At 43.6% G+C, this 22,446-nt stretch overlaps 1 protein-coding gene across 1 annotated transcript in view; it reads right to left on the bottom strand.

The window, feature by feature from the left end:
- Positions 1–240: 240 nt before the first annotated feature.
- Positions 241–22,446, bottom strand: part of CARTPT (CART prepropeptide) — a 48,925-nt gene continuing 26,719 nt past the window's right edge. The window contains exons 2-4 of the mRNA XM_007175950.2: positions 2,141–2,358; positions 1,644–1,727; positions 241–775 (exon numbers count right to left, since the gene is read on the bottom strand). Coding sequence (XP_007176012.2) covers positions 668–775; positions 1,644–1,727; positions 2,141–2,296 — 348 coding nt within the window. The 5' untranslated portion in view covers positions 2,297–2,358 and the 3' untranslated portion in view covers positions 241–667. The remainder of the gene's footprint in view (positions 776–1,643; positions 1,728–2,140; positions 2,359–22,446) is intronic.

Below are 22,446 nucleotides of genomic sequence, written 5' to 3'. Positions count from 1 at the left end.
ACACACACCACACCACTGCAATCAAAGGAAAATTGTGTACAAAAGCTTGCGTGGCAAACTCCAAATTAATGATGAAAACTCCTTGGAGCCGCGGTGCCGTTTTCCCAATAGACTGCTATTTTAAAAATATTTCTCCTTGAAAACAACAGCATGATTAATGCCGCCATTCCTGTTGAAATTACTTATGCAGAAACAACAAAGCACTATGAGCAATTATGAAAAACGCTTTATTATGTATAATTTGTACATGCTTCAATTTGTGATGCTTGGGGTGATTTATTTTCCAGGTTGTGATGTCATCTACCAGATTTACCTGATCTAATTTTCATCCTGTCATGCCACCTACAAAAATACAATTTTCAAAGTGAAGTTCTCCTTCTTTACTTAAATAAAAAGTAAAAGCTTTTTATTTGAAAAAGCTTTGAAAAGCTTGTCAGACAGATAAAATAAGAATAGAATACTTTGCACACGTATCAACACCATACAAGGCATTACCCTTCACACAGTAACACCTAATGTGTTCTTTTATTTGGAAACAGCAGGAAAAGAGCCCCCTTTTCCTCAGAGGGAGATGCAAACTTTGTTGCTAAAGCCAAACTCCGGGGATGAAGGTATGGTCCTCTGGGGAAAGTGGGGGCAGGGGGACTTATGGAGAAGGGTGGACGCCTCATAAGCACTTCAGGAGGAAGGAATTGCAGGAGGTTCCTCTGGGACAGTCGCACAGCTTCCCGATCCTAGCTCCTTTTCGCACAGCGCACTGCTCTCCCGCGTCACACTGCGAACAACACAATGTGTCGTCATCCTGCACAAGCATGCCCATGCTCCCAACAGGCACGTCTCCCCATCAACACAAAGTCTGCCTCATGGGAGAGACAGATGAACCCTACCACCATCACCATGGGTCTAAGTATAGTCAGGCCTGAAACGAGGAGAGCCTTGTGCTTATAATTTCAGTGAGAGAACATAAAAAGAAAGAAATTTAAATTATTGAACCCCTCTTACTTTCTTCTACCTTTTGTGGGGAAGTTACATTTCCTAGCTCCTTTAATTGCTCATCCAAAAGAAAAAAAACATCAACAAGACCTCTTTATCTAAGAGATAAGCAATAGACCTATATATTCTCACAACCCCTGCTACCTATGTTCACCTCCTCACCCCAAGAAGAAAGATTAAAGTGTGTGTGTGTGTGTGTGTGTGTGTGTGTGTGTTCTTCAAGGAAGGTGACCAGACCTGAATCAAGATTTTTGACCCTAGAACTTAGATTGTTAACAAGCTGGCAGTGGTCTGGAAGGCAGGAAGAAAATTAGGGGAACAAGCACTGACTGGATTTAAGGGCTCTTCCAACTCAGAGAATTCTTCGTGAGGTGAAAAAAGCACATTTTTAGGAAATACTGCTTTCCACGGAAACCCAAGGGCTGATTCCTGGTACAAGCTGTTCAACCCTCCGAAACGGCCGATCTACTCTTTAACCTTAGAGACTAAGGGGCAAGGGCTGACGGTGGAAACAAAGGGGAGCCCGCAGAATGCTGCAAACCCATTATCTGAATTATTAGCCACACCCTGGAGAGAAGGTTGTGTAAAAGACTCCAGGTGGTGTATTTCCTCTTGGAAAAGCATGGGGAGGGGTGACCCCAAAGCCTTACCATGGGGACTTGGCCATACTTCTTCTCATAAATCGGAATACGTTTACTCTTGAGCTTCTTCAGAACTTCCTGCAGCGCTTCGATCTGCAACACAGCGCCCGCAGAGCCCCCAGTTGCCGCCTTGGCTGTGCGCCCAGCCCCGGTGCGCTCTTCCAGCCCTAGTTATAAGGAACCCCAGAACCACACACACCCCTCCCCTGCACTCCACAAAGACGGATGTTCAAGGGGTGGAAACTCAGCGAGCGCTGTCCCACGAACTGACCGCAGGTCCAGGAGCCTCGGAGACTCCTGTTGCTCCGAGGGGCCGGGATCAGGGATTCGCTCTACAGACTGTCCGGAGCCCGTGGGTAACAGCGGGAGCCGGGAATCTGTGCCCACCTCCCCGGGCCCTGACTTAGGAATGGGGGTGGGGAGGCAGGGAGAGAGGAAGGACGCGCACAAAGGAAGGAACCTCGCGGCAGCCCAGGGGAGTCTGGGGCGGGGGGGGGGATACAGACCAGCTGCTTCTCGTGGGAGGCATCCTCCACGGCGGAGTAGATGTCCAGGGCTCGCGGCTGGAGCTCGGCGTCCTCCTGGGCTAGGGTGCCCAGCAGAGGTAGCAGAAACAGCAGGGCGGCAACGAGGGGCAGCAGCCGCAGGCGGGGGCTCTCCATGGTGCTGAAATCCGGCGCTACGGGGGCAACCCGCGCTCCCGCCTTTTATAGCGAGCCTGAGCCTGGGCGCAGGGAAGAAGGAGGGGGCGATGAAGGAAGGGGGTGTGGAGGAGGGTCCGGGTCAACCGTCTGTAGGCAGCGCTTCGCCGCCGCTTGACGTCAATGCCCGCTGGGCTCCAGGCGCCCCGGAACGAGGCTCTGCGCACAGATGGGCCAGAGCGCGGAGAACAGGGACCCCGCGCCCCCAAGTGCTGTCAGCCCCGCGGCAAGAGACGCTCCCCAGGGGCCTGAGCTGAAGTCGAGGGGCAAGAGGTGAGGGATGGAGAGAGGGAGGGGACTAGGAAACAGAAAATGCCTTCGAGTCAAGGCACAGACAGAAGAGTCCTTCCCCATCACCTAGCAGCCACAGCGGCGGCACGATCCACTCCCAGCACCGCCGTGCTTCGTATCCCAGCCCCATTTGTGGCAGCAAGAAGACGGTGTTGCCTCCAGGCAGGCGTGTTTGCTGAGCACCTTACGAGGTACTCTGTGGTGGAGGGGAGGCAAATATAGTACATAAAAGAAAGAGAAAGCATGGCCTTTCTCATGCTGGGTTCTTTGGTGGAGTCTGTGTGGTAATAAGAAAAGAAGGCAAAGAGACCAACCCCAGTTCAGCGGCGGCGTGGAGAGGGTAGAGAGCCAGGTTCTGGTTTCAGGCCTGGCTCTACCACTTACAAGCTGGGTGACTTTGGACAACATGAAGAACATATCTGAGCCACACCCTTTTCTTTTGTAAAACTGGAATTTTAAAATGTACCTCACAGTGTTTTCAGGAGAATGGAATGACGGATTAGGTATGTAAAAGCCCTGGCCCATAGCACAATGAGCACCAAGCCTCTCCTTCGAACTCTGAGGCTGACCAGACAAGTGGCTGTGTGTGCAGTGTCTTGGCTTTTCCTCAGGGCAAATTCAACCATCTTCAGAACCCCTCCTACCGACTGCCCACCCCTGATATCTAAGAAGCCTAACTAGAAAGAAAGAAAAAAGGGGTGGAAAAAAATGCAACTTCCTGATTATGGAAATATCTCCAAAGATTAAAAGTCAGTGGTGAGCCAGGTCCTCAGTGACTTGCGAAGACTCTGTTTTTTCAGAGGTTGGAGTCTCTACAGCCTGAACGCAAATGAAAGTTCCGGTAGGGGAGGCAATGTTTTCCTACTTAGACCTAGAGGCTTATCCCACCTGCCTGCCCACCTGGCTTCTTCTCTCACCACACCCTCTTTTTCTCAGCTGCTCCTGAATCCATCCACTCTCGTCCATCCCCATTACTACCACCCGAGTCCTGGACAGCTGCCCCAACCTACTTCTTGCCTACCCCCTATCCCACCTCATCTTCTCTTGCTTTCCTCTAATCCATAAGTCACCCCCAGCCAGAATGCTTTTCCCCTTAAAATACACTAATGGCTTCCCATTACTTCCCATACTAAGCAAGGAATCGTAATTCCTTATCCTGACTTACCAAGTACTACATGATCTGTACCCCTGTCCAACCTCATGTCCTACCATTCTGCCCTCTCCACTCCAACCTCAGTAGCCTTCTTTTTGGTCCTCTAACAGGCCAAGCTCATTCCCACTTTGAGGTCTTTGCACTTACTTACCTTACCTAGAATGGTATTGCTTCATCTCCAAATGATTGACTATTTCCTGTCATTGAAATCTCAGTTTAAATGTCCTTGACCACCCCATCTAAAGTATCCACTAATTTATTCTCCCACAGATTTATTGTTTAGCAGATGCTTTGGGTCATTGGGATAGTTAATGCATAATATGTGTCTGGTTATTACATTTATCAAGTATTTAATTGTTACTCAAATGCTCACTGGGAAGCAATTCAAGAAGTAATATCTCAAAAGAAAAAAAGAAGTAATATCTCCTCTAATAACTGGCACACATATTAACAGCATCAAAACATTTTCCTTTGGGATAAATGCAACTTGAAAATTAATCTAGCACCTCCCGTAGCTCTGCCTTTCACACATACCTTGCAATTCTATACAATAAAACTTCAGTAGCAGCCCATATTTCCACTCAAACTTTACAGACACATGTTGGCACTTGTTGCAAAACCCATCTCCAGTGATGAAAGTATTCTAAGCTTTAGAAGAAAAACAGTCCCTAATAAGATTTTAGCCCATCCTTCTGCAAAGATGGGGATATTCCCAATGTAATACTTTCTCTCAAACTGTGATCTATCCAGACACAAACAATAGCTTTTCCTTTGCGCCACTTCTATTGGAAAAACAGCTCAAAGTTCAAGTCCTGCTGACGTTTGGTTGGTGCTATCCTCTTCATGGAAGGAGGACACCACATTTAGTTGAGGGGTTGGGAAAGGGACCCTTGGACAATTCTGTGAAGCAAGCCACAGATATCTTGGTCATTTACACGCTACCATGCTTTTTTTCATCTATGAATAGAATGACTTGATAACCTATCTTTAGGGATCATATGGTACAATAAGATTTAGACCATTTTATTCCCAAAGATAACTTATGTAAGTTATAACAAGGGAGAGCACAAAAGCATGAGATGTTCTGCAGTCTGTACACCATGCCCTGGCAGGAGAATTTATGTATTCTTGCTACTTTCTAATGACTCCATTAGAAAGAAAAAAAACCCACCTTTGATACCCCCAAGCAAGTAAAGTCATAAGTGGATTTAATCACTACTTCTCATCTCAGATATAGAAATGGGAGTCAAGTCACCTCTCAAAAGAGAAGCAGTGACCAGGATGTGTCTACGGAGATTTACTGTAGACAAATCTCTCAATCACTCCTCCTAAGACAGAGTAGGTCTCCCGTTCTGCTCTTTGAAATAGCTCAAGAAGAGAAATCTCATCAGCAGAGAGCTGAGAAACTAGTGCCAGTAAGATCAACTTATAATGTACTGCTATCCAAATTAAAAAGATTGGAAAAACCTCTTCTGACCTTTGCCTATCTCTTGGAGTTCTAAAATTTTCACTATAAAAAATTAATTAATTAACCCATTAATTGATTTGTGACTTGGCAAGAGAAGAGAGTCTGGTTCTGGTCTAAATGCCCTAAAAATACAGGGGCTGGTCAGTATTACTAAATGATAACTCTGGAGCCCTAAAGTGTTAAATAGTGAGAAGACCATGGAGAATCAGACACCAAAATGACATTCCAAATTCCAGTACTTCCCTCTCCCTCCTTCTTTCAAATTTTGAATCATTTCTTTTCCTATATGGCCCGCAATAGCACCAGCCTTTTGAATTGTCATATTGCTCAAATGTCAGACTACTTTGTTGTCCATTAACACCCTCTCTACCCCCCACAACCAAGTCTTGTTCAACAGTAAAACTTTCTCAGTTTCATTAACTTCTTTTTTTTTTAAATTAATTAATTTATTTATTTGCAGTGTTGGGTCTTTGTTGCTGTGCGCGGGCTTTGTCTCGTTGCGGTTGAGTGGGAGCTACTCTTCATTGCGGTGCGCGGGCTTCTCATTGAGGTGGCTTCCCTTGTTGCGGAGCATGGGCTCTAGGCGTGCGGGCTTCAGTAGTTGCAGCACGCAGGCTCAGTAGTTGTGGCTCGCGGGCTCTAGAGCGCAGGCTCAGTAGCTGTGGTGCGCAGGTTCAGTTGCTCCGCGGCATGTGGGATCTTCCCGGACCAGGGCTCGAACCCATGTCGCCTGCATTGACAGACGGATTCTTAACCACTGGACCACCAGGGAAGTCCCTTAAATCCTTAAATATTTGTATTTAAGATTGTTTCTTTTTACCTGTGCTTGCTGCACTTTCCCCCCAAGTTAAACATCATTCTGTCTCCTTTGGTACACGTTTATAATCTCTCAGGTGGCACACGTTCATTTCTACATTGTCTGCTCTCCACCCTCCCTGCCTCTGGAAGAGAGATTACTTTCCATTGGCATTCATCTTCTGTTTACTGACTTTCAGTCCAGAGCCTTCCTTCCAAAGGAACTGATGTTCACTCTGTTCTGACTAAACATCTTTATCACTATGTGAAAGAAAATAATCTTTCAGGGAAGGACATTTGGTGTTGGTGCTAAATTGGGAGGTGTTGGAGACGTAGTAGGGAAGAATATGTGCTTTACAGGCAGCCTCCGAAGGAATAAAGCAGGGGAAATTAGACAAAGCTTTTCATTAATTTTTTTATGCTTTCAGTTAAAAGGCTTTCAATTTCAAGGTTTTCAATTTTTAAAAATATGAATGCCAATATGTTCACAACACTGCTAAGTACTAGGAGGACTGCTAAGATAATCAAGACAAATTCTTGCCCTTGATCTTTGGGTCTGGTCATGCCCACCAATACCCATAATATAACAACTCAGTGAACTTAGGGTCCTAATAGAGGAGAAGCCCAGAAAATTCAGAGATTAATTCCCTCTAACGATAGGAAGCTTCACAAAAAAATGGCATGTGGGTGGGTCCTAGAGGGTGGGTAGAATTTCAGTGATACCAAACATCCCACTCTGGGGACTCGGGTACAAGCAGGCTATGTAAATGAAGTCACAGAGGCAACGACATCTCAGGGAACACTGACTGATCTGGTTTGCTGGTGAGTAGGCTACATGGAGAATCTGAGAGGTGGCAACGTGTAATGGGAAACATGACTAAAAAAGGAACTGTAGAGCAGAAAAAGAACATCCAAAGCAGCAATAAATAGTTCCAATTTTGGATCCAATGAACAGGAAACACGAGAATAGATGAAACCAAATAATTCAATTTTTAAAATACTAACACTAAAAGCAAGCTTCTTGACCTGAAAGGTCTAGCCTAAGAAAAGTAGGATATAAGGAGGAATCACTGATGAAGAGATACTTGTCCCAGGACAAAGCAAGCAATCTTCCTCTGGTTTCTTTTGCATAGCACACCTGGAACACAGCAGACGGAGTGCCACACCTAGCCCACACTCCCTGTGCCACATCTATCCCGTCTTCTCCTCTAACTCTTCTGGATCCAGATCTCCTAAGCTTACGGGAAGTATAGGGTTAGCACTAAAGCAGCAGACTAGGATGCCCCAAGAGATGAACTCTATGACTTAATAGTGAGCAATTTGAATCCTTCAATGGCTGCTCATTGCCTATAGATTCTAGTTAACTTCACAAAAATGGTGTCGAAGTTTCTCATAATTTGGTCCTGGCCCATATTTCCAATCTCATTTTTCTCCATTCCCAGCAAGTCCCATCAGATATCTTGTATCTTATTTTGCAGGCACACCATACTTATTTCTTAATTTTGCATTGAATTAGAGAAATAGACTAGGTTATGCTAAGTAACAATCAAAAATCTCAGTGACTTGAAAAAAGCAGGTATATTTCTTACTCATGTCACATGTACATCAAGGGTTGATGGAGTGCTGTGATCATCATGGTCAGTCAAGGACCCAGACTGACAGAACATTCACCATGTCTGATGTTTCTGGTTGTGTTCCAAAGGGAAAAAAGAGCTCTGGACAGTCTTAAACAAGCTATTAAAAGCTTTGGCCCAGAAGTGATATTTCACTTTTGTTTCCAACTCACTGTCCTGAACTAGTCACATGGCTCCACCAAGGTAAAAGGGACAAAATAAGAAGCACAGTGTTACCAGGAACCTAGAATGCATTAATGATTACCACATGTTCTCTGCATGTTTGTACCTCTGCCTCTGTCCATGTCCTTCCCTATGAACCTCACCTTGAACATCTAAAAAGCTCATGCTTCAAGATGCATCTTACCTGAAGCCCTCCTCATCCACTGCTCCATCACACCACCAGGTTTGCCTTGCCTTTGTTTCCATAGAGCTTTGTACATATACTTATTAAAACACCTAACCTGCATTACATCATATTATCCTATGTCTATCTCATTTGCTAGACAAGATCTTTGAGGGCAGAGAATATATCTAGTCACCTATGTATTCTCAGTATGTAGCATGGCACCTAACACAGATGAGGAGGAGAACATTAGTTGCTATGAAATGAAAGATTACCTTTAGACACTAACAAGATGACCATCCAATAAAGCACACAATCTATTGCAGAATAGCTTCATCCAAGCAGCTTAAAAGTACTACCAATTTACTATCCAGAAACACCATTGTCACCCTTGTGTGAGGGGAAAAAATGTGCCAGAAGGGGTAAAACTGTTTCATAGTAGTCTATTTCAGAGGTAGGATTTCTGAGGTTCAGACTATGGCCTCTCTCAACATTTCCTCAGGGCATTTCAGTTGCAAAATGGAAAATTTTTCTCAAATGCAAAACTTGCTTTGTCACTAGGAAGAAGGATATTGTCTCCATGCTCTTCTTATAGACTTCTACTTCATTGCTTTCCCCTCACACTCACCATGGTGCAATATGGAAAGAAAACTGGAATAGGATCAATCCTAAAAAAATTCTTAGGAAGTTTAAAACCTGTCCCTGATCACCAATCTCCAAATCATGGAGACATGAAGAAGTGACTTCTGTGCTGGACAGGGGTTTGGCTTAGACGGCATCTAAGGTCACTTTAAAAACGACTATTCTGGGACTCTTCTATGCCTCCTTCAGAACTCATCAAAGTGAAGTCTATTTCTTTTGACATAAACTATAACCTCAGGAGAAACAGAATACCATCTGGCATGATCCAAAGAGGCAGGGCCTGAGGGCAAAAGTATATTTTATAAGAAGAAAGATTTTCAACAAGTTTCTCCTCTACTTTTTAGAAGCTCTCTGGCCCTGACATTTCTCCACTGCACATCAACAGAAGTTTAATCTGGTTCTGGTTTTAACAGTACATTCATCACATTGGCTTGGCTTACCAGCTAAGTCAGACCCCACTTCTCCTGTTCTGCAAGCTAGATGTATTGACATTCAGGTCTCTGTTCTTCCCATCAAACTGCCTCTCTAAAGCCAGACTGGCAGCCTCTGAGATGGATGGGCTAGGAAGCATTCCTTGAGCTCCTCCAACATTTGCAGGACATCCACAGGGACTGCGCTTATTACTCAGGAAGGGGAGATTAGAGTGGACTTTGAAAAGACTGCAATCCAGAGAATGCCAAGCTTGCCCAAGGTAACATGTCAACATTTTCCTCTCCTATTAATGATTGCTGGAAGACAGTTGTTTGAAAACCCAGTTTAACTTTATGAACAGTATTATAGACAAGGAAGGTTCTTATATTTCTATACAAAAGAAGCTTAGAGACTTTAGGGAAGGCAATCCAGTTAGAAGAGTGGGGACAGAGGGGCGTGTCTTAAAGCTGCACTTGCCAAAGAGTTGACTCTTTTAGGGGGATGTTAGAGATGTGACAATGAAGATTATGGACATGCTTAAAAACTCCTCAGCTTTCTTCAGTACCCCATATTCCCTTAATTTTCCACCCTTCTCTGGAAAAGAGAGCTCTTTAATAGTACTCTCCTCTCTTAGGCTCTGGGGCCTCTACTCTCATTCATCTGAGGATATGAGCTATTCCTTCTCTTTTCTGTATATCATGGCAGTCTGTGGCTACCCCTCTCTCTGATGGTATATTATACGTTGTGTTCCTGTTCACGATTATTTAGTGCTCCACCCTGGGGTAGGATTATACTTTGGGTCCTGTTCAACTCATACGTGACCACATGACTTGCTTTGGCCAGTGAAATACTAAGCAGAAGTATGATGTGTTGTTTTCATGGGGCAGATTTAAAAGTCAGTACATACTTGGCCCTGCTCTCTTTTTCCTCTTCCATGATGATTGGCAATGTTCCAAAAAGGAGCAGCTCTGTCAGCCTAGGTTATGGAGAGTTTTGGAGGGAGGAAAATATTGAGCACAGCTACAACCAACCTTCAGTGGACACAGAGTGTGAGCAAGGAATAAACTTTTGTAGATATGAGCCACTGAGCTTGGGGGGTTATTTGTTACTGCAGCATAATTTAGCTTAATCTGACCCGTTCAGGTAGACAGACTACCATATCCATCAACACAACTCATAGATAATATTAGTTATCTATTGCTACATAACAAATTACCTCAAAACTTAGTGGCTTAAAACAATCCATGTTTATTATCTCACCATTTCTGTGAGTCAGGAATGCAGGTGTGGCTCAGCAATGCAGGTGTGTCTTAGCTAGGTCCTTCAGGGTTTGTTATAGGGCTACAATCAAGGTGTCAGCCCAGGGTCTCTCAGAAGGCTGCAATCAGAAGGAGTTGGGGCTGCCGTCATCTCAAGGCTCAACTAGGAGGATCCACCTCCAAGATAACTCAGTGGATGTTGGTAAGGTTCACTTCCTCAAAGGCTATTTTACTGAGGCCTCAGTTACTTGCTGACTCTTGACTAGAGACCGCCCTCAATTCTTTCCAGGTAGCCCTCTCCATCAGAGCAAGCATGCGAGAAGAGCCTGAAAAAGAATGCTAACAAAAGAGCAGGCCCAGTCCCTCCTATCCTAATCACAGAAGTGACATCCCATCATTTTTGCCAAATTCTATTCACTAGGTCCTGCCCACACTCAAGGGCAGGGGATTACATAAAGGTGTGACTATCAAGAGGCAGGGATCATTGGGAACCATGTTAGAAACCGTCTACCACAATGACTCTGTCAAAAAAGAAAAAAAAAATTGATTAACACGAATTGTGCAAGAACCTAGGCTTGACTGGTGAGGTAAAGAAGAGAATTGCAGAATTTAACAACTGGGCTCTGAAACCCAAGAAGTCTAAATATCTTGCCTAAGATACACAGTTAGAAGTCAAGCCAGAACTAAAACTCAGATCTGTATTATTTCCACTAGACAGAGATAAGTGAAATATTAAATAGCAAGACAAATTGCATTCAACTGAAACAGAAGCTAGCCATCAATTGCTAATTGATTGTCAAATAAATCATCTGGACAATGAGTGAATAAGAAGCGCACAGAAGACAAGCTCTTTAGGCTGGAGCAATTGGAAAGGTAGGTCAAGGAAGGATGGAATGTTTGAGCAGAGAAGAGGGGAAAGTGCTCTTGGCAAGGGATTGGTCAAACTGAGGATTCTTCAGGGAATGCTAGTGTCATTGGAAAAAGTTGCCCCAAGTGATTCTGATATAACCTGAATGATATAACCCCCTGGTTGAAGAGCACTGCTCAGGGATTTCTGCATCATCTAGTGAGGTGTAAGGAAGCACGCTTTGCCCTACAAAGATCTCCAAGGCCAAATCTTTTCAAGATTCCAATACACTTTGTTCATAAAACATGAATAGCTCAATAGCTATATAGACTCTACCCAGTATAGATGGGTAGAGTCAAGTCACTGCCAGTTCAGCAAAGACTTCCATGGCCCCCTGATCTAAGGGGTCATGAACACATCTCAAGGGGCTTTCCAAGGGCTCCTAGCATGCAGAAATAAGCCCCCAAAATATAATAAGTAATTAAACCTTGAAGAAAGACTTATTTGTATTCACCTTGAGCAGATACTGTGTTCCTAACTCTGTAGGCAATAAAATTGATAATTTAAGTAACTGGATCCAGGTCCCCAGACAAGTGGGAAGGAAGTTGGACCCAAATCCTCTGAAAAACTAGTGTTTTCTTATTTATACCTTCCTTCCATTTTATTTTATCAACTTGATCATTTTTGTAAGGGGGTTAAAAAAAAAAAGAGGGAGCAAAAGAGAAGGAGAAAGTAAAACTTGAATTCTAAAATAATTTTTAAATACAGTAAAAGATAGTGCCTAATGGTCAAGATTCCCCCTTGCTCCCTGAAAAACCAGGTCATTTTCCACTGGAAGCTGCAAAAATGGCAGGTTAAGTCTCCAAGTGCAAGCTTTGACTTTCGAAATGTGAACTGGGACTGGCCATGTTATGACAGAGACCTTAATGTCAGGTACACGAGAGGGCTTAGGGCCTTTTAGCCGTTGGAAGAGCAAAGATCTCAGCCTATGAGGACACAAAACCCCACATGCCTGACTGATGAGGAGGGGGCCCTGCGGAGCCACAGTGACAAGCATTTGTGATGCTTTGTACCCAGATGCAAATGTCATTTTCTGCCATTTGCACTCTTGGCCAGGGTAGCCCTGGATGAAGACAGCGCTGATGGACATGGCCTTTGCCCAGAGCCCTGCAGTGAGGGTTGGAATGGACAAAAGCTGGAGCTTTGTCCACAGCAGCCACCAGATAACCACAGAGACCAATGTCCTCCAGTGTTTGCTAATGAAATTTCTCCTTAGCAGATGAAAAGGACTTCAAAGAAACCTGTCCAGTTTATTGTATTTTTTTATCATTATGTTTCATTTCTGAAGCAAGGGTGAACATAAAAGAGTAAGTAGCTTCTAAATGTTTCCTGTTTCCTAGGAATCTTAATATTTGCCATAAAACAGTCTTGATATTTGAGCATTTCAAAGGAAGACTTTGAAATAACTCTTTATTCCTTTCTCATCTTCTCTCTTTCTCCAGAATTCTATAAAGTCTTAGCACTGGAGGTGCAAACATAAAAGTCAAAAGAGCCCAATTACACGTGAGTAAATCAGGATGAGGTGAATGGGGCTACCCCGGAGGTGCTGGGAGACAGGTAAAAACAGCAACTTTGATGCAAGACTTCATAAGCCCATTTCTCTGACATAGAGACCTGAGTCTGGAGTGCTACTTATGGGCAAGCCCTACTTATTGTTCCTAACTTGGCTGCAGATTAGAACCACCCTGGGAGCTTTTCTAGTAATGCCTATCTAGCCTCAGACTCTCATTCAATCAGCCTGAGGTAGTGCCCAGGCAAGGGCCATTTAAAAGCTCCCCATTCATCTGCCAATGGACACTTAGGTTGTTTTCATGTCTTGGCTGTTGTGAATAGTGCTGCTATGAAGATAGGGGTGCATGTGTCTTTTTGAATTATAGTTCTGTCTGGATATACGCCCAGGAATGGGATCGCTGGGTCATATGGTAATTCGATTTTTAGTTTTCTGAGGAACCTCCATACTGTTTTCCATAGTGGCCACACCAACTTACATTCCCACCAACAGTGTAGTAGGGTTCCCTTTTCTCCACACCCGCTCCGGCATTTGTTATTCACAGAATTTTTTTTTTTTTTTTAGTTTGCAAACTTGTGTTTCCAATTTTTTTTTTTTTTTTTTTTTTTGCAAGACATTTATTGAAGTAAGAGATTTGGGGGTTTTTTGTGGACGTTTTAATGATGGCCATTCTCACTGGTGTGAGGTGGGTACCTCATTGTAGTTTTGATTTACATTTCTCTAGTAATTAGCGATGTTGAACATCTTTTCGTGTACCTATTGGGCATCTGTAGATACAGAATGAGTAAACAACAAAGTCCTACTGTATAGCACAGAGAACTATATTCAATATCTTATGAAAAACCATAATAGAAAAGAATATTTTAAAAGTAGATATATATATACATGTATAATTGAATCAGTTTGCTGTACAGCAGTAATGAACACAACACTCTAAATCAACTATACTTCAGTTTAAATAAATAAATAAATAAATACTCCCCGGGTGGAAGCCAGACGTATCTCATTCTTTCAACGATCAGATGGCCTTCTTGGTGCCTACACTGAACTAGTCTTTGGGTCAATTAGCTTTGTTCTAGCCTTGGGGCTGCAAACTCAGATATTTAAGAGGGCCAGTAAGGTAAGGCATGAAGAGGGCCATATACAAGGCAATAGAGAGTGGTAGAACTTCTGGTTTTTCAATAGATGGAAATTTGGATTTTTACATGAAACTTCCTGATTTTAAAATGTTGACAACTGATTTAACATGAAACTCTTTTAAGGTACACAAGGCAATAGCCTTGGTTCCCCTTCACAGCAGTTCCTACAATGGGTCCTCAGATGATCTGGTTCTCTCTTTCTTTCCAGGATAAACTAACAAAATTAAGGAAAGAGAGAGCAGGTCTACAGAGCTTGATTGCACGACCTGGTAAACACTGGCCCCCATCAATATGGGGAAGAGAGGTGGGTTCTCATTTATACCCTTGTATCTTTAGTTGGCATTTAATAAGACTGTGGTTACAGAGGAAGCACAGGAATATCCCCATAACCAAGAGGGGTACCTCTGAGCCCGAGGCTAACCCTTACGGGAACCCTAAGCCCAGGCCTTAGACAAGGACGTGCCACTGGGTCCAGGACTTCAGAAGAAACTCAACAAAAATAAGACGGGGAATAACTGAACCCCCAGAAGACCACTGTTGAGCCTTTTTGTTAGGACCACCAATAAGAGAGTGTGATGTATAGGAAAAAGCACAGGCACTGAAGCCAGACACTTACCCACTGTACGGCACTAGACAAACCAAGCCATCTACCAGACTGCACATCCATAAAATGGGCATAAAAATACCTCCCCCATAGAGCTGTAATGATGACATAAAATGAATATAGAGCACTCAGCACAGTGCCTGGCACATAGAAGGCACTCCATAAACTCCCAATCAGAAAAGGCAACGATTTTCATCCCTTTGTAATCGAATTAAAGCATCTCAGAACACTTACAGTTGGAGAGCTCTTCCAAACACCCAATTTAATTCTAAATTCCTTTTGTTTATCTGCAACAGCTGGCAAATACATGTTCCTTCCACATAGGGAACACAGGTAACAAATGTCCCCTCCCTTCACAGCTCTTTTCTCCTTCCAGCATTTTCCCAAGCCTCTAGTGATTCCTGTTGCCCTCTGAATTCTGCCTTCCTTCCCACATACCTCAGGTACATCACGTATTACTATATCTACTATAGCACCTGCCAATCAGTTCACCAGGATGTGAAAATGCCGCACTTTAGCAGTCTGCATACAGTCTCCCAACAGAATTAACCTTAAGGATGAGACTGTGTGCTGTTTACCTTTTCATCCTCTTCAGATACAGAAACATCACCCAGGAGACGAAAAACGTCACCCAGGGCACCTTCTCCCAGCCTCTTTCTGCAAAGCCCTATCTTGCCTCCAGCACCCACAGCCAGTTCTGAAATTACATTTTCCATCTTGGTGGGCTTTGCATTCCACAAAGCAGCTACATTCACGGTTCACAACCTTCCACGAAATCTGTTTACGTACAGTTTAATTTACAGACATGTAGTGACTTCTATCTCCAACCACTCTACTAAGGCCTTGAGGAGGACAAGCTGAACAACACAGAGTCCTTTACCTGAGCTCCCACATTAGAGAACAAGTTTTCTTGAGGAGATGACATCCCATCAGTGGTTAGGCAGCTTTTTATGAATACTTCTCTGCTCTGTATCTCTTTACCAAGATATCCACCTCTGATTCAGATTCCCTGGCCCAGAAGTGGAGTGGGTATGACTATTAACTAATATAACTGATTTGTTGTTAATTTATTTTTATGAAGGTGACATTGCTTTGCAACATTATATAAGTTTCACGTGTACAATGTTATATTTCTATTTCTGTATACACTACAGCATGTTCACCACCAAAAATTTAGTTTCCATCCATCACCATACAGTTGAAACCCTTTACCTATTTTGCCTTCCCCACCTTCCAACTTTTCCCCTCTGGTAACCACTACTCTGTTCTCCATATCTACATGTTTTTGTTTGACTTGGCTTATTCATTTATTTTGTTTGTTTATTTTCTTTATATTCCACACATGAGTGAAATCTTACAGTATTTGTCTTTCTTTGTCTGACTTATTTCACTTAGCATAATACCCACAAGGTCCACCCATGTTGTGCAAGATGGAAGAGTTCAGCCTTTTTTATGGCTGAGTAATATTCTTTCTATATATACCACATCTTCTTTATCCATTCATCCATTGATGGGCACTTAGGTTGTTCCCATATCTTGACTATCGTAAATAATGCTGCTATGAACACTGGGGTGCATGTATCTTTTTGAATTAGCTGTAACTGATTATTTAAAATTAAGAGCTTTCGTGTGCAAATAGATCTGGAAGGAGGTCAGGGTATGCTACCCCACAACATGCCACTTTAGCATAAGGATTATTTTGATAAGAATTTGAGCTGAAGGCAATTGAGAATCAATAAACACAGAAAGAGTTCTCTGCCCTCCCCTTATCTGCCTATAAGCAGAAAATAATATTTTCTTTGTGAAGGTATCCCCCTCTCCTGTACCAGAAGAGGAGAGTGACCCTTATCACCGAAGATAGAGAGACAGCAATGAGTTTTGCAGAAACAACGCTTACTAAAATAGCCCTCCTCTTCCATTAGTTTCCCCCATGTATTTCCTAGTCACTTCCTTACAATTTATTGTCCCTTGAAGCTCAAACTCTCTTTCCTTTGTTAAGAAGCGTATATAAGCTCCCAAGTCTAACTGCTTCTTTGAGTTTCACTTCTTTTCTGTGAAGTCCCATGCATGTAAATATTAATAAAAATTCTGTGTTTTTAAGCCTGTTAATCTATCTAATGTCAGTCAAATTTGCAGGTCCCCAGTCACTGAATCTAAGCGGCTGGAGGAAAAGATTTTCCTCCCTAACAATTTCCTTCAAAGCAGACATTCTTGGAGACAGTATACTTACACTCCAAACCTAAAGACCTGCACTCCCTTCTTGGAAGATTCATTGTAGTTTATTTATTAAGCAAACAATTGTTGAGCCCGTATGCATTCAGGGCTGATGGTGGAGAATTATAAACATTTAATGACCCTTAAGCCATGGGTAAGCTACTGGAGGTGGGATGAGGGGACATCAAACAATTCCAGTACAGTGTGAGATGAGCTATAAAAGAGAAAAGCACAGAACGCTCCAAACTGGAACTCGAAATGTTCTACCCCGGCTTAGATCCCTTGAAGGCTTACTTCGCACTTTGAATTCCTAACTCTTTTCATGGCCTACAAGACGCAGAGTGAGCTGGTCCTTGCTGCCCTCTCCACCCACATTCACTGGTTCTTTGAGCATCTACTAGGCTGTAGGCCTCCACTCACCTCATTTCAGGCCACTCCCCTTGACCCTCACCTACTCCCGAGTGGTTTCTTCTCATCCTCCAGGTCTTTTGCTCTAATGTCACCTCGACAGCCACTTAAAATAGCTGTCCTTTGTTATTCTTAATTACAGAACTCCATTTCCTTCAGAGCACTTACCACTATCTGAAATGGATTAATTTGTTTCCTTGCCAAAGGTTTATTTTCCTCCATAGATTGCAAACTCAGCGAGGACGAGCTTCTGGCCTGAGTGGAACAGCACCAGGCACAGAGCGTCTCAGGAATGAACAGTTCTTTTTTTTTTTATAAATTTATTTATTTATTTATTCGTTTATGTTTGGCTGTGTTGGGTCTTCCTTGTTGCACACGGGCTTTCTCTAGTTGTGGCGAGCGGGGGCTACTCTTCCTTGCAGTGCGCAGGCTTCTCAAGGCAGTGGCTTCTCTTGTTGCGGAGCACGGGCTCTAGGCACGCGGCCTTCAGTAGTTGTGGCTCGCAAGCTCTAGAGCGCAGGCTCAGTAGTTGTGCCGCACAGGCTTAGTTGCTCTGTGGCATGTGGGATCTTCCCGGACCAGGGCTCGAACCCGTGCCCCCTGCATTGGCAGGTGGATTCTTAACCACTGAGCCGCCAGGGAAGCCCCGGAATGAACAGTTCTGAATGAGGAAACAAGTGGAAGGTCAGCCTTCTGGGCAGCCCCCGCCACCCACTCCCCTGCCATGTGGAGCTCTTGCTATCTGCAGTCAGCCATCCTTCACCTGCCCACGGCCAAACTGGTGCGAATGCTCCCACACACCTGGCACGTCCAGCAATGTCTCAGGGCCCCTTTGCAGCTGTGTTCCTGGCTTCCTTCCCCCTCCCCACCCCCGCCCCCAGGAAAGCCTTTGGAAAGCAGACTGGATGGAAATAGACGCCTGTGCCTCCCCCTCCCTCTTCATCACACCTCCCGTACAGGCACTGTCACTCACACACGCACACACCCACACACACTCACACACACACACCCAGAGAAGCATGGCTAGGTGTCTACAGAGGGAGACTCAAACTGCACAACTGGTACAATTCTGCCTTTATTCTGAGACCTTAAACTCCTGGCCCCTCACTCCCAACTTTCTTCCCAAAGGGAGTCTATGCTGGGTCTTTGCTCTGGGGCTCCTGCTGAACCCCACCACAGGTCAGCCTCAGGGAAGGCCTTGCCACTGCTGCCCAGGACATCCGGCATGACCAGAGTTTGGGACGGTGCCAGTCAGTGACTGTGGGCACTGGGTGACATCACACATGAGCTGGCACTGGACTTCCAATGCTGCACAGCATGAACTTCATCATAAGAACGGGAAAATACCGACTTAATGCCTCCAGAAAGAAATGGCTAGGATCTCTTTTTCCTAGCAATCAGACAGATCAAGCTGAAATGGCTGTTGGTAATACCCACTGATTGCATCTCAAGGGCCATTTCCCTGAACTAAGCCTGGGTCTTGTCGTCAGACAGCTTATTCCTTTATAGCTGCACCTACTGGGAAAATTTTAGTTCTAAAATACATTGCATTAGACAAATGGAAAAAACCTTTTACAATTTTGTAGTGAAGAGGAGGGGGGCATAACAACCTAATTAATTTTTAGGATAGCATAGAGCTTACTGAAGACCAGCTCTGAAGACAAGATGCATTAGTGTCTTAGGGGTTACACTCAATAGATTTTGACATCAGAACCCCGCCGTGTATGCTAACGGAGCCCTTACTCTAGGCCAGGCACTGAGCAAAGCACCTGACAGGCATTTCTCATTTAAACTGAGGATCAGGAATTATTCTCCCATTTCCACATGAGGAAACTCAGGCTCAGAGAGGTTAAGTAGTCACACAGCTTGTGAGTGGTGAGTCTGAGCCCTTTGCCGCATAGCTCCATCAGTTCTTCCTGCCACCATCTCTGTGCTTTTGAACTCAAAGTTCACCGAGAAAGCCAGGGGAGGTAACCAGCTTAAAATCCACCATCCAGGGCTTCCCTGGTGGCGCAGTGGTTGAGAATCTGCCTGCCAATGCAGGGGACACGGGTTCGAGCCCTGGTCTGGGAAGATCCCACATGCTGCGGAGCAACTAGGCCCGTGAGCCACAATTACTGAGCCTGCGCGTCTGGAGCCTGTGCTCCACAACAAGAGAGGCCACGATAGTGAGAGGCCCGCGCACCGTGATGAAGAGTGGCCCCTGCTTGCCACAACTAGAGAAAGCCCTCACACAGAAACGAAGACCCAACACAGCCAAAAATAAATAAATAAATTTTTTTAAAAAAAATAGCTTTGAAATTACAAACATTATCACTGTTAAAAAAAAAAAAAACCACCATCCACTGCCACAGTGTCCACTTCCTGTCCCCATCTAGGTGGCCTCATTACCAGCCGCCTTAGGCAGACAGCTCTCAAGGCTGCTGCGTGGAAATTGGACCTGCGGGAGCAGTGAGGAGAACAAAGGGCCTGAGGGCAAAAGCCTTGAGACCCTCTCCTGCCACCTACTCACACAGCCCCCAGTCACCCACATTCAGCTCCCACACCACACAGGATACTGATGACATGGCTTTCAAACAGTGACAGTGCTCAGCGTGAGTCACCACATTTCTGCTGAGCCTGAAAACAATGTGCTTTCAATAAGCTGCTCTTTCAAAGCTCTAAGACAGAGCTGAATCTAGTGGGTGCCCTTTAAATACAATCCAGCATATATTCCTTTCCTGATAGATAATTATTAGTAGTATAGAATTATTATCATAGAATTATATAATAATAGTAATAAATGGCTACTGTTTACTGAATATCTACTATGTGTCAGATGAATTACATAGATATTTCTCTTAAACAGCTGTATCATGAATAATGTACACTGCACTAATATTTTAAGTTATTAATTTAATAGTTATTAATAGTATCTTAGTAGTATGAATTTACTATTAAAGTATTTTATTTATCCATTTCAAATCATTTGTAAAGTTAATAATTTCATTCTTTCAGACTTCTTTTTTTTTTTTTAGAAACAGAAATCAATTCTGACTGCCTTCAGCAAACGAGGGCTTTTTGTTTTGTTTTTGCCTTTTGTTTTGTTGTTGCTTTTTTTTTTTTTTAAGTATTTGTTTATTTATTTATTTATGGCTGTGCTGGGTCTTCGTTCCTGCGCGAGGGCCCTCTCCAGTTGCGGCAAGCAGGGGTCACTCTTCATCGCGGTACACGGGCCTCTCACTATTGCGGCCTCTCTTGTTTTGGAGCACAGGCTCCAGACGCGCAGGCTCAGCAACAGTGGCTCACCGGCCCAGCCGCTCTGCAGCACGCGGGATCCTCCCAGACCAGGGCTCAAACCCTTGTCCCCTGCATTGGCAGGCAGACTCTCAACCACTGCGCCACCAGAGAAGCCCCATTCTTTCAGACTTTATAGCAATTACAGTTTAGAATAGGGCAGGCCCTATAAAGATTAATTCATTTAGTTCTTCTTAACAACACTATATATTATCCCATTTTTTTGCAGATGAGGAAACTGAGGCCCAGAGAGGGTAAGTAATTTGCCCAAGGTCACACAGCAAGTAGGTAGCAGAGTTGAGATTCGAACCCTAGCAGTCTGATTTCAGAGTCCAAGCTTATGGCCTCTACTCTTTGCTGCTACAAATGAGCCCAATGGCTAAACTCTTGAGAGAGCAAATGATAACTACATAAAACTAATAATTGTAAAAAAAAAAAAGGATTAGCAGATTCAGACGAGTTCAGCCTGTGACAGAGTCAGAATCACATACATTGCATAGAAACACTTTTACACACTGAGTTGAGATCACAATAAACAATAAGTGCTTAATGTTATATACTATAGAGATTCTAATTTTTTTTAAGATTAAGTACATAAAGACTTAGAAATGCTTACAACACTTATCAGCATTCCTAACTGTAATTTGCTAGTGTCACCATTTATAACTCAACAGGAATGGTGTGTAATGTGTTCATTGGATAATCATGCCATCAGTGGATGCTCAGCTAAAACCCACATGCAGGTGAATCTTGGGGAAACATACTTAATTAGTTGTGTGTGTGTGTGTGTATAACATACAATAGCCTGAAAGATTGGTGGGAAACAGGACACTCAGGTAGAATATGTAATGTGTCCACCATCACGCAGCTGGATGAGTGGTGGAGCCAGGATTTGAAGCAGATCTGATGCAAAGCCCACATCCTTTCTACTCACTACACTGCCTTTCTGAAAAAATAGGATGAGAAGGGATTTCAGCTATGTTTTCCTATAAAACCTTGAAAATATGTTAAAAGCTATTCATCAAGAGTAGATAAACAGACCTAACTCTCATAAAGTATAATTTATCTGCCATTCTTTGATCTATTTATTTTCTATCCTCCATAGATTCTGTATCCCCAGGGTCTTTCATAAGTCATATTGGTTGTCATTAAAAAGATTATCTATTTAATTGACTGTTTTTAGTTTAAAATTCTGTAAAGTAAGTTTGCTATAAGCTGGGAATTCATGTATTACAGTATTTCTTTTTAGTGTACCATAGACTAATTGTTCCTTTCTTCCTTTTTCTAAATGACTTATTTTAACCCAAAATAATAGCAACGGAACCAAGGAATTTTGTGGGAAACATATCTGTGGATATTGTTATTATTTTGTTGTCTATTGTTACTCATTGAAATCATGATCCTTATCACAATGGTGACAGGATAATTCCGGATAACATACATTGTCTACAAAGCAGGTGAGAGAAAAAGGGAAGAAATGAGAAAAATGGTTAGACCTCATCACAGCTGGGTCACGCACACAGAAGAAAATGCCTGTAAGCTGTTTTTTCCTTAAACTGCTTTATTAAAAAGCGCAGTTTGCTTTTTCTGTCTTTAACTTCATCTTTGAGGCAAGTTTCTACCCTTTGCTTTACTTCAACTAGCTAGCTAACCCTAAGGTCATTCAAGATAACGTCCCAAATGTCACGCACACATAGAAAAGGATAAGGGCTGTAAGGTTTAAGACACAGGCTGCTCCTGACCAGAACCGACCTGCCTGGAGTGGGGGGGGTCCAGCTGCCCCAGCCCCCCACCAACTCAAAGAAGTAAGGGGTCCACTTAAGGCCTGTCGTCTGTGAGTGTCTCTCAAACTACTTGAGACACCAGGGTTAAGGTTAGGGTTGGGGATAGGCATGAGCGAAAGCAAAGCCCTGAATTTTCACAGGCTGAGGCTACTCCCCTCTTCCTCTGCAATCACACTGAAGTGCTCTTCTTGTGTCCTGAGGAATCATAATGGCAGAGCCCTTTCTCGACACCGTGCTGAGTCTTACCCACATTACACAGCAACCCTATGGAGTGAGTGCTATCATTTGCAT

Source organism: Balaenoptera acutorostrata, chromosome 2 (assembly GCF_949987535.1).
Source record: "Balaenoptera acutorostrata chromosome 2, mBalAcu1.1, whole genome shotgun sequence".
NCBI classification, from domain to species: domain Eukaryota; kingdom Metazoa; phylum Chordata; class Mammalia; order Artiodactyla; family Balaenopteridae; genus Balaenoptera; species Balaenoptera acutorostrata.
This window is presented reverse-complemented; position numbering and strand designations above follow the sequence as displayed.